The 17540-nt window shown below is 46.6% G+C and overlaps 2 protein-coding genes across 2 annotated transcripts in view; one reads left to right on the top strand and one right to left on the bottom strand.

The window, feature by feature from the left end:
- WDR3 (WD repeat domain 3) overlaps positions 1-17540 on the bottom strand; it is a 418951-nt gene that overhangs the window by 178836 nt on the left and 222575 nt on the right. The window lies entirely within an intron of this gene.
- The window catches only part of SPAG17 (sperm associated antigen 17), a 154037-nt gene continuing 147192 nt past the window's right edge, over positions 10696-17540 (top strand). The window contains exon 1 of the mRNA XM_060236319.1: positions 10696-10803. Within this exon, the coding sequence (XP_060092302.1) occupies positions 10696-10803 (108 nt within the window). The remainder of the gene's footprint in view (positions 10804-17540) is intronic.

Here is a 17540-nt window from a genome sequence, read left to right as displayed (position 1 = left end):
TCCTTCAGGTAGTGAAAAGTGGGGTATAAAACCCAGCTTTTCTTCTCTTCTTCTTATATCCTGGTTCAGGGGTGGCCAACAGTAGCTCTCCAGATGTTTTTTTTGCCTACAACTCCCATCAGCCCCAGCCATTGGCCATGCTGGCTGGGGCTGATGGGAGTTGTAGGCAAAAAACATCTGGAGAGCTACCGTTGGCCACCCCTGCCCTAGTTGATACACAAAACTTCTGACTGAGATATAAGGAGATCAAAATTTCCATTCCAACTCATATCTGACAAAGAAACACAAGGAAAGGGAAATTGCTACATTTCAAAATAGCTGACGAGGATTGGCAGAAAATTTGCTCAGATGTTTCCAGTACATCTTTATGTATTAATACGACAGCCAGCTTGGGGCAGTGGTTAAGTGTGCAGACTCTTACCTGGGAGAACCGGGTTTGATTCCCCACTCCTCCACATGCACCTGCTGATGTGATCTTGAGTCAGTCACAAATTCTTGCAGAGCTGTTCCTCTCGAGAGCAGTTTCTGTCAGAGCTCTCTCAGCTCCACCTACCTCACAGGGTGTCTGTTGTGGGAAGGGAAAGGAGATTGTACACCACTCTGAGACTCCTGGATCAGGTAGAGAAGGGTGGGGTATAAATCCAATTTTCTCCTTCTCCTTTTCCAAATATAAAGGAGACAAAAAAAAAAAAAACCAGAGTATTTTACTCCATTATATCTGGTGGACCTGTTTCAAAATGAAAGGGAGAGAGAGAGAGAGAGATTCATATTAACATTTAAAATATTACTGGCTGTGATGTTTTGATCCAATGACTACGCTGTTTGGATACATACGTGATGAAGTCAATGGATTTAGAAGGGTGTGACTCTTCTAAATAATTCCCACCCATCCACCCCCAAGTATTAACTCTATTCCATTTTTCTTTGCTTTTGTTTAAACATGACATTTCAAGGTGCATCTTTCTGCTTCATTGTGTGGAGCCATTTTAAAAATTATTTAGTCAATTTCTCGTTTTGTTTCATTCCCATTTTGCCCTGCCAGTCCTGGGGCCAATGGGAGAAAAATGATCTTTAAAAATCACTTGTCAAGAAGAATAGTTTTACCCAGTGGTGGGATTCAAATAAATTAACAACAGGTTCTATGTCCTAATGACCATTTTAACTATACCAAAAGATATACCGAAAGGTAGTTTAATAATTCACGCATTAAATACTGCAATAAGAACAGTAAAAGAGGTAAAGACAACTAGATTATGTTTAAAGAAAGATTTATAATATCAAATACATGACAGTTATTGAAGATGCTCTGCTACTGAGCCACCATGAATGATGTCTGCTAACACCTTTTCTGACATCCACTGAGTGTTTTTTATAAAGTGGGTGGAGTCAGATAGAGTTTTTGCCTAGCAAGACTTCTGAATGTCCACTGGGTATTTGGCTGAATTCAAGGATCTTCGCTGTGTGACTGAAGGTAAGCTGTGGCAGCCATTTTGTAGCTGGCTTCATTTTGTAGCTGCCATTTTGTGGCTATGCATCAGAATTTCAAAGGTGTCTATAGGCTCAGGGTTAGGGTTGCCAATCCCCAGGTGGGGGCAGGGGATTCCCCGGTTTGGAGGCCCTCCCCCCGCTTCAGGGTCGTCAGAAAGCGGGGGGAGGGGAGGGAAATGTCTGCTGGGAACTCTATTATTCCCTATGGAGATTTATTCCCATAGAAAATAATGGAGATTTGATCCGCGGGTATCTGGGGCTCTGGGGGGGCTGTTTTTGGGGGCAGAGGCACCAAATTTTCAGTATAACATCTAGTGCCTCTCCCCCAAATACCCCCCAAGTTTCAAAACGATTGGACCAGGGGGTCCAATTTTATGAGCCCCAAAAGAAGGTCCCCCTGCCCTATCCTTCATAATTTCCTATGGAAGGAAGACATTTAAAAAGGTGTGCTGTCTCCTTAAATGTGATGGCCAGAACTCCCTTTGGAGTTCAATGAGCTTGTCACACTCTTGTTCCTGGCTCTGCCCCCAATGTCTCCTGGCTCCACCCCCAAAGTCCCCAGATATTTCTTGAATTGGACTTGGCAACCCTACTCAGGGTTGAGGGGGGGCATGATCTATCTAGGTCACCCAGCCCTACGTTTTGCATTATAACCTAACCTGCCATAAAATTAATCAAACTGAAAGAAAAGACAACTTAAAACTTTCTGAGCCATGGAGGAAATTACAATTCAGTTTGGGGCCATGACTGCGAATTGAGAGGGCGTCATCTTTTCTCGACAGCACCAACAGCAGCTAACAAATTGTCAGGATTGGGGGGTGAGGAGAGAGTTGGGGAAGCCAAAACAAGCCCTCATGAAGACTAGAAAGTACTTCACAGCCATAAGCACTTGGAGAGGGTGGAAATAATCTACCCCCTTGAGAGTTAAAAAAACCCCAGATATTAAGCATGCAATCTTTACTTAGGAGTAGCTCCCTTGTGCTAAACAACATTTACTCCAAAGTAAATAGGTATACGATCAGACTGCAAAAGCTACACGTTAAAATAAATAGGAGCCTGGCTTCACATTAAAGACTAGCAAGTTTTCATTCTATCATAACTCACATAGCTAGAGCTCACATCATCAGATGCATGTTGTGAGTCCTCACAAGGCAGATGTTTATATATTATGCTCTGAAGGGGGGGAAATGCAAGGACCCACTACATGCATAACATGGAGAAGAGAGTCATGGGGATCACATTAAGGAGAAAGGCAGGGTATAAATAAAGTAAATTAACAATGTGACAAAAAAAACTATGGCAAGCTGGAGTGAGCTGGAAAGTATCTTTGAGGTCATCTAGTCCAACCATCCACTCAAAGCAACATGACTGCCCACCTGAATGGCCATTCAAGCCTTCGTAGTGAAGGGGAGTCCACCACCCCCAGAAGCAACCTTACACATGTTTCACTGTTGAACAGCTGTTATCACAAGTGTCACTCTAACATTTATCCCAAATCTTCTCATCCTTCCCAAATACTAGGAGAAAAACTTGTCAGCTTTTAAGCTGCCAAAAGACTCCTTTTCATTTTTGCTGCAACCACAGGCCATTCTTTAGAATTGCTAGCGCCTTTGAAAAATACACCCAATCTGAACAAAAAGATGGATGCCTAAGGCTTATATACAAATGAGAGACGACGAAAGCACATGCTCTCAAGTCATTTCAGAAGTGTGGCCGGGTTCCTCTGTAGCAGCAGCAGCGTCCCCTCTAAGCTGTGAGTGAGGAGTGGCCCCTCATTAACTCAGGAAGCCCAGCTCAGCAGCAGTCTGGAGCCAGGCAGGGTCTTGCACTGCCCATTTTAAGATTACAGCAATTCCATTCTGTTCAGGATGGAAACTGGTCTGCTCAGTGAGGGGGGGGGGGAGGAATTAAAGGGAACACTGGTCAGTCCAGCAGCACCTTCAAAACTAACAACATTGGTTCCAAGCAGCATCAGCTTCACCAGGCAAACACAGATGGTGCAAAATACTATTTTCTAACTAACATTTTAAAGAAAATATAACAAGCAAAAAAAAAACCCCAAAAGGAACCTTCTGAAGGGAAAGAGCTTCGCCAGTCGCCTTCGTCCGCTTTTGAGAAGTTCTCCAAGCCCCGGCAGCGAAGCCTCGGTCGGTCTCCCTCGAAATCAGCTGCAGAGGAGGGCTCCTGACTCTGAGGACGGCGAAGGCAATGCACGCATGCTGCACGCTGCTTTTAGAAGGCACACAGAAGCCCCGCCCTCTGCAAGCGCGCCAAAAGCGCGCTAGATTGCCTGCTCTCTCCTCCACGCCGTGATGCGGCGGGCTGCTGGAGGAAGCAAAGAAGGCGGCAGCGAGAAGGCGAAGAAAAAGGGGGAAGGAGGAGCCACCCCGGCAACGTCTGGCTGCGAGGGGAAGCAGGCGCCCGGCGAAAGGGAAGGAAGCGAAGGGAAGCAGGCGCCCGGCCAAGGGAAGGGAAGGGAGGCAGGCGCCCGGCGAAAGGGAGGAAGCGAAGGGAAGCAGGCGCCCGGCCAACAACCGGTTCTGGAGAATCATAGAATGTTAGGTACCTATTCTACAGAACCGGTGAGAACCGGCTGAATCCCACCTCTGGTTTTACCATAGAATTTCTGGAGATCTCTAGAGGGCTGTTATGTCACTTCCAAGTTTTTTATGTATTTATTTTATTCAATTTTTAGCCCGCATTTTGATGTAACCTGCCCTGAGAACAGGCTCAGGGCAGGTTACATCATAAAAACATTCAACAGTTAAAAAAAAACACCAATTTAAAATATATAAAATCTAAAATCACAGAGAACAATAGGTACTAAAATGGCAAATTCCACCTCACAGACATGGCCTGTTGTCCACATCCAGCAGGTCTTATAGCACAGGGATGGAATGAAGCAGGGAAGCCAGTAACAAGTGACATCCACTGCCGCAGCTGAAAGCCTGGCGAAAGAGTTGTTTTAGGGCCCTGAGAAATTGAAGCAGATCCCGCAGGGCCCCGACCTCCAGGGGGAGCTCATTCCACCAGGCAGGGGCCAGGGCCAAAAAGGCCCTAGCCCTTGTCAAGGCCAGATGGATGTCACTGGGGCCAAGTATCACCAGAAGCTGTTGGGTTGCTGACCTAGAGGAATGATGTCACACGGTTGCTGATGCCCCCTCCCCAATGTATTTCCTGGCCTCCTGCTGGTTGCCTTCCGGTTCCCGGCAACCCTAAATTCATTCCTCCTTCCCTAATTAACAGGAAAAACCAAGATTGCCACAAGCTGAAACGCTCACATGTTCGAGTCCTCATCAAAGCCTCCCCTCCAGATCAAATCAATAAATCAGCGAAAAGCAACGTTTCAAGGCTTGCAAGAAATTTAAAGAAAGATTCCCGAGGTTTGAGCTTCCAGATGGGTATCATAAGAGCTAGGGTGGAGGAGGCGGCGAGCATGTGTTTGGGGGATATTTTCGCAGAATGTTAACTCACACAAAATATTTCACTTGTCTCCAGTGTAAGATCACAACATGACTGCCCTGTAATGAATTCTTTGTTTTGGCAGCTTTCCTGTTCTCTCCCAAGCAGCAACCCCTTTCTCTTCCTTTCGTCCCTGTATGGGAACAGATCGCAATATTTGGAACATATGGTAATAGTTGGCCAGAGAGTGGGGGCTAAGCTGCCCACACCTGTGCAGACCTCCAAGTCACTGCGCAGTAAGCACCCCGGCTGAGGTCATGCTACAGCACCATTGGGCGAGTTCAGCTTCCAAGACCTCCAAAACGCTGGTTTCATGTAAATCCCAACTGGGTTTGTAATTTGTTCGCTGCATTAAGGCCTAGCCTTCTAGCGTCCCTAATCTCGGTAGACGTTGCAGCTTTCAAATGCAGACCTAGCCCATAGATTATTCTGGAATTATGCCATGGAGAAACAAATGAAGTATGACTCGAGAAAGATAGCTCAAGATGGATCACTGCGTCTGTAGTAGCAGAAAGGAGCAAGAGTCCGGTAGCAAGAAGAAGGAGGAGGAGGAGGAGAAGGAGGAGGAGGAGAAGAAGGAGGAGAAGAAAAAGGAGAAGGAGGAGGAGAAGGAGGCGGAGAAGAAGGAGAAGAAAAAGGAGGAGAAGAAAAAGGAGAAGGAGGAGGAGGAGAAAGAGAAGAAAAAGGAGGAGGAGGAGGAGAAGAAAGGGGAGAGAAGGAGGAGGAGGAGAGGAGAAGAAAAAGGAGGAGGAGGAGAAGGAGAAGAAAAAGGAGGAGGAGGAGAAGAAAAAGGAGAAGAAGGAGGAGGAGGAGGAGAAGAAAAAGGAGGAAGAAGAGAAGGAGGAGGAGAAGAAAGAGAGAAGGAGGAGGAGAAGAAGGAGAAGGAGGAGGAGGAGAAGAAAGAGGAGAGAAGGAGGAGGAGGAGATGATGATGATGATGATGATGATGATGATGATGATGATGATGATGATGATGATATTGGATTTATATCCTGCCCTCCACTCCAAATCTCAGAGCAGCTCACAATTGCCTTCATCTTCCTCCCCCACAACAGACACCCTGTGAAGTGGGCGAGGCTGAGGGCTCTCCCAGCAGCTGCCCTTTCAAGGACAGAGTCTCAGAGTGGCTCACAATCTCCTTTATCTTCCTCCTCCACAACAGACACCCTGTGAGGTGGGTGGGGCTGAGAGGACTCAGCAGCTGCCCTTTCAAGGACAGAGTCTCAGAACGGCCTACAATCTCCTTTCCCTTCCTCCCCCATAACAGACACCCTGTGAAGTAGGTGGGGCTGAGAGGGCTCTCCCAGCAGCTGCCCTTCCAAGGACAGCCTCTGTGAGAGCTATGGCTGACCCAAGGCCATTCCAGCAGGTGCAAGTGGAGGAGTGTGAGCTTTCAAGAGTCACTGCTCACTTCTTCACAAAAGCTCGTACCCTGCCGCAAATTTCGTTAGATCCAGGTGGGCGGCCGTGTTGGTCTGAAGCAGCAGAACAAATTTTGAATCCAGTGGCACCTTGAAGATCAACAATGGTAGACATTTTGCCGAGAAGACCGATTCCTTGTTGAAATGTCCAGTTCGGAGAGTGATCAGCTTCTCTTTTGGACTCCTGATCTTTTAAAGTCAGATGGCAGATTCTTGTTTAACAAATACAATTCTAGCCTGACAATACAATGATACCCTTCTCTTACTCTCTTTTCCGCACTGTAGGAGGGGGTGGAGGTACAAGGGGAGCTAGTCACGGTGAATGGATTTGGAAATGACTGCTGGACTTTAATAAGAACATGAATATTTATTTGACAAAAGATTGTCGGAAGTTAAGCAAAGGAATGATGGGTATGCATGGAAGATATGTCTTTTAATTCTATACCAGGAGCGGCCAAACTTGCTTCATGTAAGAGCTGGACAGAATAAATGTCAGATTTTTGAGAGCTGCAAGAGGAAGGAAGGAAGGAAGGAAGGAAGGAAGGAAGGAAGGAAGGAAGGAAGGAAGGAAGGAAGGAAGGAAGGAAGGAAGGAAGGAAGGAAGGAAGGAAGGAAGGAAGGAAGGAAGGAGGGAAGGAGGGAAGGAAGGAAGGAAGGAAGGAAGGAAGGAAGGAAGGAAGGAAGGAAGGAAGGAAGGAAGGAAGGAAGGAAGGAAGGAAGGAAGGAAGGAAGGAAGGAAAATAGATGAGGGGGAGGGAGGGGGAAAGAAAGCAACTTTAAATGTGTTCTCCAATCTGCCAGCTGGCTTGGGTTGGAGAAGTGATTTAAAGAGACAAATGCCTTCTCTAAGCCAGCTGATGGGGGCTTTGAGAGCCGCACAACGTGCGTGAAAGAGCCACAGTCTGGCCACCCCAGTTCTATACTCTGCCAATCGATCAGAGAACATCCTTTGTTATTCTCATTATTAGCAGTGCAATGTACACATATATTTTGTTCTTGTGCGTTTCTCTCAACAAAAGATGGGGAATTATGTTTAAACCCAAAGGCAGGGATGGTGGCTCTGCTGTGCTATCCTTCCTTGTGCCCCCCTCATGTATCTGCTTCTTTGGCAGGGTTGCCAACTCTGTTGGGAAATACCTGGGGATTCTGGGGAAAGAGCCAGAGAGGGTGGGATTTGGGAAAGGGAGAAGAAGATGATGATGATATTCGATTTATATCCTGCCCTATACTCTGAATCTCAGTCTCAGAGCAATCTCCTTTACCTTCCCCCCATACACACACAACAGGGTAGGAGGGGCTGAGAGAGCTCTTAGAGCAGCTGCCCTTTCAAGGACAACTCCTGTGAAAGCTATGGCTGACCCAAGGCCATTCCAGCAGGTGCAAGGAGAGGAGGGAATCAAACCGGGTTCTCCCAGATAAGAGTTCACACACTTCACCACTACACCAAACCGAGATCTCAGTGTGGTATACTGTCATGGAGTATCATCCAAAGCAGTTGTTTTCTCCAGGCGACCTGATCTCTGTTGCCTGAAGATCAGCTGTAATCCCAAGAGATCTCCAGCCACCACCGACAAATATATTAATTGGAGGTATCTCTATACTGGCCATGTTGCAACTTTTTAGGGCTGCCACCCTCCAGGTAGGGCCTGAGTTACAACTAATATCTAGACTGCAGAGATCCCCCTGGAGAAAATGGCAGGTTTGGAGTGTGGATTCCCTTCCCCAAATTCCAGCTCTGGGATGCTCCGCCCCCAAGTATCCAGAACTTTCCCAACCCAGAGTTGGCATCCTGGCAGAATTGTTGTGCCCATTTTGTAACAAAGACTGCTTTGTGGCAATGTACATCACGTCAGGATTTACGTCAAATGGAAGGGAAGAACACAGAGAGGAGAAGCAATTGGATTTATACCCCGACCTTTACTCAGAGCGGGTTACAATCTCTTCCCTTCCCTTCCGCACAACAGACACCCTGTGGGGTAGGTGAGGCTGGGAGAACTCTTTTGAGAACTGCTCCTGAGAGAACAGCTTTGAGAGAACTTGTGACTGACCCAAGGTCACACCAGCAGCTGTATGTGTTGGAGTGGGGACTCAAACTCTTAACTTCTACACCAAACTGGTACATTTTCTCCTCTTCTCATTTGACAAGCAGTCCCTGAAAATGAAGTCCTAATGGAATTGCAAGCTACAAAGGTTACAGTTAGAAATGTGTACCGCGTTGAAACAAATGTTATTCCTGAACCATGTCACTTCCACAGTACTCAAAGGGGTCCCCCCTTCCATGATGACTTTATCTTGATAACAGTTCGAATTCAGTCTCAGTGGCACCTCTATAAGTTTTCATGTGCAAGCACGCTTCTTCAGATACAGTGAAACATAATTTCCTCAACCATTATATTTTACATTACGTATATGCAATGGCTGAGGAAATTCTGCTTCACTGAATCTGAAGAAGTGTGCTTGCACACAAAACCTTATACCCAGAATGAAACTTTGTTGGTCTTAAAGGTCCTGCTGATTTCAAGCTTTATTCTACTGCTTCAGACCAACGTGGCTGCCAGTCTAAGGTTGTCGCCAGTGTTCCCTCTAAGCGGAGTTAGTGTGAGCTAGCTCAGTTTTTTAGCCTCTGGCTCACTTAGGCTTCCCAACCCTCCCGCTCTGGCGGGAGTCCCCTGGGTTTGCAGCCTCATCTCCCGGTCTTCAAGAAGTGAGAAGCGGGGGGTGGGGGGTGAAGGGGGGGGAGAACATACCTGTAGGCTTCATTATAGAGCTCCTGAGCCGTTTGTAAAATGTCTGCCGCTTTAAGGCTGGGCAGGGAGCAGGAAGGGCTTGGGAGAACAGCCCCGCCCTTTCTTTTGCTTTCACTTTCACAGCAAGAGTTCTCCGGAAGAAGATCTGGTAAGTGTGTGTGTGTGTGTGTGAGGGAGGGGGCAGGGGATTCCCTGGTTTGGAGGCCCTCCCCCCTTTTAGAAAGCGTGGGGGGGGAGGGAAATGTCTACTGGGCATTCTATTATTCCCTATGGAGAACGATTCCCATAGGGAATAATAGGGAATTCATCCGTTGGTATTGGGGGCTCTGGGGGGGCTATTTTTTGAGGTAGAGGCACCAAATTTTTAGTATAACATCTAGTGCCTCTCCCCAAAATACCCCCCAAGTTTCAAAACGATTGGACCAGAGGGTCCAATTCTATGAGCCCCAAAAGATGGTGCCCCTATACTTCATTATTTCCTATGGAAGAAAGGAATTTTAAAAGGTGTGCTGTCCCTTTAAATGTGATGGCCAGAACTCCCTTGGAGTTCAATTATGCTTGTCACATCCTTGTTCTTGGCTCCACCCCCAATGTCTCCTGGCTCCACCCCCAAAGTCTCCTGGCTCCACCCCCAAAGTCCCCAGATTTTTCTTTAGTTGGACTTGGCAACCCTAGGCTCACTCATCTTTGTCTTAGCTCTAGAAACATGACCCCAGAGCAAACTATTTATTTATATTATTTATGCATTAGCTCACAACTTTAACGCCAGTCGCTCATGAAGTAGATTTTTTGCTCACAAGACTCCACAGCTGAGAGGGAGTATTGGTTGTCACCCTCCAGGTGGGGCCTGGAGATCTCTTGCAATTACAGCTGATCTCCAGCTGACATCAATTCCTTGGTGGGAGGACATGGCTGCGTTGGAGGGTGGAGTGTACCATATGATAGCTCTCGGAGGTTCTTCCCTTCCCAAACCCAGTCTCTCCAGGTCCCACCTCCAAAATCTCCAGGAATTTCACCACCTGGAGCAGGCAACCCCACTGCCCACCTGGATTTGCCTTGATAACGTTCTTGAAAATATACTCAGAGCAGTGTTCCCCCTAAGCTGAGTCAGTGTGAGCTAGCTCACAATTTTTTTTAGCCTCCAGCTCACACATTTTTGTCTCGGCTCAGGAAAAATGGCTCCAGAGCAAACTAATTTATGCAGCAGCACACAAGTTTAATGCCAGGAGCCCACAAAGTAGATGTTTTGCTCACAAGACACCACAGCTTAGAGGGAACATTGCCTCAGAGCCAGTGGAAATCTTGGGTGAGCAGGACGCTGCACCTTCAATGGAACTTACAGTGCCGCTAATTTTGAACACTTTCCCCCCAAAAATAAAAATACAAATAGAGACCACGCCCGGGCGCTGGGGTTGAGGCCCGCAAGGCCTAGGCAGGCTGCTGGGTTGCCATGGAGACGCAGAACAGCAAGCCGGCTCCGCACGCGCAAGCGCACGCGCACGCAGGCGGCCCGGCCGCGGTTGTCAAGGCGACCGCTCGGCTTCCCCATCCCGGGCAGAGAAGAGTTGAGAAAGTCCATGGCTCCGAAGCGGCCCAAGAGCGGGGCTGGCGGCGGGCCTCCTGCAGCGCCAGGGGCTGGCTCCAAAAACTGGGAAGCCGGGCTGGTGACGGCGCGCCTGGAGGAGGTGCGTTGGCGGCGCTGAGGACTGCCGGGGCGGGCTGGGCTGGATGGACTCGAGGGAACCCTTGGGTTTGGGCGCCTCTTTTGCAAAGCCGGTCGGCGCCTTGCAATCAATCCCCCGGTTTGGAGGCCCTCCCCCCGCTTCAGGGTCATCAGAAAGCGCGGGGTGAGGGGAGAGAAAGGGAAATGTCTGCAGGCACTCCATTATTCCCCCTATGGAGACCGATTCCTATAGAGTATAATGGATAATTGATCAAGGGGGGGGCTGTTTTTTGAGGTAGAGGCAACAAATTTGCAGCATAGCGTCCGGTGCTTCTCCTCAAAACACCCTCCAGGTTTCAAAAGGATTGGACAAGGGGGTCCAATTCTAGGAGCCCCAAAAGAAGGTGCCCCTATCCCTCATTATTTCCAATGGAGGGCATGCATTTAAAAAATGTGCGGTCCGTATAAATGTGGCGACCAGAACTCCCTTTGGAGTTCCATTATGCTTGTCATAACCTTGCTTCTGGCACCACCCCCAATGTCTCCTGGCTCCGCCCCCAAGTCTCCAGCTATTTCTTGAATTGGACTAGGGCTGCCCTTCAGTGAAGGTTGGAGAAAACTTAATGAGAATGACATAAAAGTGTGTGAAATATAAGCAAAGTACTGGAAAATGTGGCTTGGATAAAGCAGTTGCAAAACAGGAGAATTGCAGATCGGTTATGCCTGTAAGCGGATACTGGAAGTGTTTTGGAGTATTTTGCCCCTACGTTGTGCAAATCTGGACGTATTTTATAAAGTAAAATTTGATATACCAAACCAATATTTTGAATGATTTTTTGAAGACAAGAGACTGACAAGAGGTGTATTCTACACGGAGCTATTGCTTTCATTCGGTCTCCTATCCGTGTGACTTTTTGCAGTTGCCTAACCTCCATGTGGTGGCTGGAGATCTCTTGCTATTACCTCTGCTCTCCAGGAGACAGAGATCCGTCCCCCTGGAGAAAATGGCCGCTTTGGAAGGTGGTCTCTGTGGCATTGTCCCCCACTGAACTCCAACCCTTCCCCCAAACCCCACCCTCTTCAGGCTGCACCCCCAAAATCCTCAGGTGTTCCCCAACCTGGAGCTGGCAGACCGAAGGCTTTCTTCTAGCCGTAACCTGACACAGGCTTACTTGAGAGTAAGCCCCATTCCTGCAGGCGCTTTTATTTACACTGAACGGGGTAGCAGCCTTACAGCCTGATCCTAAACATGGAAGTAAGTCGAGTTTCTGCCATTGGTTTTATTCCCAGGTTGGACTGCATAGGGATCTTAATCAGTTCCGTAGGGCTTGCAAAACCGCCCTCTTCCAACTAGCCTTTTAAGATGAAACCTAGAAACAACATCAAGCCATCTTGTACAAACTGAAACTGTAGCACCATTAAGCTATACTGTTTTTAGATTAATTATTTTAATGTTTAATGTATATATTGTATTTAATTGTATTATCCTGTTTATTGATTGTACTATCTTGTTTTATTGTCATAACATGATATTTCTATATCGTGCCTTTGTAAGCCGCCTTGAGCCTGCCTTGGCGGGGAGGGCGGGGTATAAATAAAAATTTTTTATTATTATTATTATTATTATTATTATTATTATTATTATTATTATTATTATTATTATTATTAATTTATTACATTTGATTTATATCCCGCCCTCTCCGCAAGCGGACTCAGGGCGGCTCACAGTATCTAGACAATTAAACAAATAAAATATATAAAACCATAATTTACATTTTCAGTTTAAAAACGTATTACAATTCGAGATTATTAAAACCATTATATAGTGCTGAATACATTATAGCGGCATTAGAATTCCAAGCCATGAAAACCGGTGTTCTGTGTGATGTCTGGTGGCAGCCATCTTCGTCAAGCCTCGAAGGCCTGCTTGAACAACTCGGTCTTACAGGCCCTGCGGAATGCAGACAGATCCCGCAGGGCCCGTATGGCTTCTGGAAGAGCATTCCAAAGCTCTGGTGCTGCCACCGAGAAAGCCCTAGATCTTGTCACGCATAGCCTGGCTTCTTTTGGTCCGGGGACCGAGAGTAGGTTTTTTGCCCCTGAACGCAGTGCTCTCTGGGGAATATGCGGAGAAAGGCGGTCCCGTAGATATAGAACGGAGGTGGCCAAACTGCTGCTCAGGAGCCACATGTGACTCTTCCGCACATATTGTGCTGCTCTTGAAGCCCCCATTGGCTGGCTTGGAGAAAACATTTGTCTCTTTAAATCACTTCTCCAAGTCAAGCCAGCCGGCAGCTTGGGGAATGCATTTAAAGTTAAAGTTGCTTTCTTTCCACCTCTCTCTCCTTCCTCCCCCAGCTGTTTTCCTTCCTTCCTTCCTTCCTTCCTTCCTTCCTTCCTTCCTTCCTTCCTTCCTTCCTTCCTTCCTTCCTTCCTTCCTTCCTTCCTTCCTTCCTTCCTCTCTCAAATATCTTGATGTTCCTGTCTTGCAGCTGTCAAATATCTGTTTTTTCTGTGTGACTCTTGTGTTAAGCAAACTTGGCCACCCGTGGCGTAGAATGTCTGCCTTTATAACCCTTTCTTAAGCCTGTTGTTGCAGAAGTAAGATCCCCTGTGTTGAGAAGTCAAGTAAAGGTTCATAGGATTGCTGTCTTAGCCCTGATCATTTTTACTGCCAAAATTCAGAAATAAAATTCAAAGCGCACAAACCCGGTCTACAAACTACAGTGCATGCATGTACAATCTTTGTACAATGTACACTTGATTTTTCTTTATAAATGCGTGGAGTTAATTCTCATGCTGCATCCAATGCATTGTAGAATCAAATGCATGGTTTAGGGGAGGGACAGTGGCTCAGTGGTAGAGCATCTGCTTGGGAAGCAGAAGGTCCAAGGTTCAATCCCCGGCATCTCCAAAAAAAGGGTCCAGGCAAATAGGCGTGAAAAACCTCAGCTTGAGACCCTGGAGAGCCGCTGCCAGTCTGAGAAGACAATACTGACTTTGATGGACCAAAGGTCTGATTCAGTATAAGGCAGCTTCAGATGTTCAAGCCCCACATTTATTGAAGGGCTGGAATAATGGTCTGATTAGATAGCTTCATGTCATACGCTCTGAGACAATAAACCTGATGCACTTCGAACACTTAAGAAAATGGCTATATAAATACTATATATATTTTTAATTCGATTCTTAGCCCACCCTTCCCATAGAACCAGGCTCAGGGCAGGTTACATCATAAAAACAATCAAGAGTAAAAAAAATAATAATAAAAGACCAATTTAACAGATATAAAATCTAAAGCTACGGAGTGACGATAGGGAATAAAGTGGCTGGTTCTGCCTCACAGACCTGGCCTGTTCTCCAGGTCCAGCAGATCTTATAGCACTGGGATGGAATGAAGGGGGGAGACCCATAACAAGTGACGTCCACTGCCTCAGCTGAAAGCCTAGTGAAAGAGCTCTGTTTTACAGGCCCTAACTTCTGTTATTCATGCTTATGAGGGTTATAGGGATGGAGAGGATTCTGAGAATAGGGTGGGAGATCAGAAAGGTGGGTTATAAACCAGAAGGCAACCTCTGTCTTTGTTTTGTTAAACCTTTGCAAAGCACTTAATAAATAAACAACTATTAATAGTAAGTAATAGCTGGACAGGGTTGCCATAAATTAGCTGACTCTTGATGGCACTTTACACATGCACACATACAAACAGAGAGAGAGAGTACTAATAGGGTCAGTATAAAGACCTGTGCTTGCCATTTCCCCAGGGTGTTGGCCTTCCTTCCTCAAAGGGGTGTCAAACATGTGGCTCAGGGGGCCAAATCAGGCCCCCGGAGGGCTCCTATCAGGCCCCTGAGCAACTGACTGTCGTCTGCTTCCTTCTCCCTCTCTCTTACTTCCTCCTACATAACAGCTTGCTTTGCCAGGCTTGCTCGATCGCACAGGTGCTACAGAGCAAAGTCTCTATTTTCTCTATTGGCTGAGGCTCCTCCCTTGGGGAGGAAGGGGGGGGAGGAATAGCTTGCTTTGCTAGGCTCTCTCAGTTGCACAGCAGTGCTACAGAGCCAAGCCTCTCTTCCTTTTATTGGCTGAGGCTCCTCCCCCCCTCCTCATCCCCTGGGAAAAGAAGGAAAGAGCCAAAGCTTCCTTTGCTCTGGATCTCTGGATTGCATAGGAGTGATACAAAGAAAGCACCTTTAAGACCAATGAGTGCTAGTGTTTTAAACCTACGGGATCCCTGGCCAAACTGACCTGGAGAAAATCGCTTCCTGACCCCAAAGTGGCAATCAGCATTTTCCTGGGCGTGTAAGAAAGGGCCGTGAGAACAAAGCGTTGATTCAACCTTTCCTGCCCTCCCTCTCAGCATTGCTGTCAAATAAATGCCAACTCTGCTTTGCTGCCAACTCTCCATACATCCGGGATCCAGATGGCATGTGGTACCTGTCCTTGTAGAGCCAGCTCCTTTGTCCTGCCAAAAGCATTGCCATTAACATTTATTACAATCCAAAGATTAGCCAACAGCGCTTTTAAACGGCAGAGCTTACGTACGAGTGTAAAATGAAGATGGTGAGATTAGAATTCGTAACCTTATTGCTCTGTAATTTAATTGCATTTTTTGAATTAAAAACTTTAGTTCAAAGTTTGGAATATCTGCTTTCTTTGGCACAAAGTCTCAGCACAGAATTTTGACCACTTTTAGAGGCGGTCGCATTGGAGCAGTCTGCAAGGAGAAGATATGTATAGAAGTTATCAGATCTTCCTGGAACCCTGGATAGAATAGGAGTGAAATATGTGAAATAATGTCCTTGTGAAATAGGCAGTACAATAACACACGTCCCTGTTTTGACTGTATTGCGATTTATTCATTTGTGTGGGTCAGATACCAAGGTGGTCAGTTTTAGCAAAACCAGTCCTTGCTGCGAACATGTTTATCACTAATAAAGCCTAATTTGATTTGTATCAAAGAGGTGCAATTAATGACTACTGCACAGAACTTGACACTGTTGGCTAGATGAGCTGCACTTGAAGGCTGTTGGATAGATTAGCTTTTGATGTGCTGGTGATATATGGAGTCTCCAAGCTCAGTTTATGTGATGGTCCTGAAAAAGGATAATATCCCCTTCATTCATTCATTCATTCATTCAATTTATGAATCACCTACTCCCTGCTGGTGCAAAGTTCTAGGTGATTTATAAACAATAAAAACAGTTTAAAACAAAACAAAAAATACAGTACGTTACTTCAGATGGCAATAAACATTTACAACCCCACTCTGGACTGCACCATAATAAACTTGCAGGTGGGTGGGGAGTTGGCCAAAACAAAGATGGAGAAATGAAGGGGAGATTGCCAACTACGGTGGAACTGTTCCTGTCCTCAATTAAAAACCTGGATGGACATCTCTGCTTTACAGGTCCTATGGAACTGCATCAAGAAAGGCAGGAAAAGGAGAAATGCAATAAACTGTAGTCTTTTCCTATGTGACATCTTAGGCTGATTGGAAATACATATGCAAGCTTGCAAAAGCAGATAGTTATATTAAAAGCAGAGCTTGCCAGTGTCTGGCAGATATTAATGTTGAAGTTCGTTTGTTCTCGAGTGTCTTGTGACATTTTTAATATTTCTTAATCTTCCAGACCCATGAATTTTACTGATTGCTTTGCTTTATTGTCCCGTCCCCCCCCCCCCCCGCCCAAATGAAAGTATGTCTTCGCTTTCTCCAAGTTACAAAATCAGTGCTGAACTTTTTTGCACCCGATATCGTCTGTGGTGTCATATTGCCACCTGGTGGTAGCGAGCTCTTGCTTATTCATAAATCTGCATGAGAACAAAGTCTGACTCCGGTGGCACTTGCAAGACCCACACCCCTGACATCACCAGAAGGTGTAATATCTTATCTCAGCTCAGCATCTACCTGAAGAGCCAGTTTGGTGTAATGGGGAAATAACCCAAACATCTAAAGCAGACAGATGGAAATCTTCATCATGCCACTGTGGCCACATAGAAGGCAGTCATTTTAAAAGTATGATGTGAGTAACGTTTGATTATGACAATTATAATTCAAGAAGCCTGTCAAGGTACTTAAGAAGATATTGGATTTATACTCTGCCCTTCGCTCAGAGTCTCAGAGCGGCTCATAAGCTCCTTTACTTCCCCCCTCCCACAACGGACACCCTGTGAGGTAGGTAGGACTGAGAGAGCTCTTACAGCAGCTGCCCTTTTAAAGACAACTCCTACAAGAAGATATTGGATTTATATCCCGCCCTCCACTCCGAAGAGTCTCAGGGCTGCTCACAATCTCCTTTTCCCTTCCTCCCCCACAACAGACACCCTGGGAGGTGGGTGGGGCTGGAGAGGGCTCTCACAGCAGCTGCCCTTTCAAGGACAACCTCTGCCAGAGCTATGGCTGACCCAAGGCCATTCCAGCAGGTGCAAGTGGAGGAGTGGGGAATCAAACCTGGTTCTCCCAGATAAGAGTCCGCACACTTAACCACTACAGCAAACTGCCTATGGCTGACCCAAGGCCATTCAGGCAGCTGCAAGTGGAGGAGTGGGGAATCAAATGCAGTTCTCCCAGATAAGAGTCTGTACGCTTCACCACCACACCAAACTGGCTCTTCAGGTAGATGCTGAGCTGAGATAATTTATTACACCTTCTGGCGATGTCGGGGGTGTGTGGCATATGCAAATGAGCTATGCAAATGAGTGGTGCTAATGAGCTCCAGCACCTCTTTTTCTACAAAAGGACCCCCGATGTTAACA

This window comes from Heteronotia binoei, chromosome 4, assembly GCF_032191835.1.
Source record: "Heteronotia binoei isolate CCM8104 ecotype False Entrance Well chromosome 4, APGP_CSIRO_Hbin_v1, whole genome shotgun sequence".
Taxonomy (NCBI): domain Eukaryota; kingdom Metazoa; phylum Chordata; class Lepidosauria; order Squamata; family Gekkonidae; genus Heteronotia; species Heteronotia binoei.
This window is presented reverse-complemented; position numbering and strand designations above follow the sequence as displayed.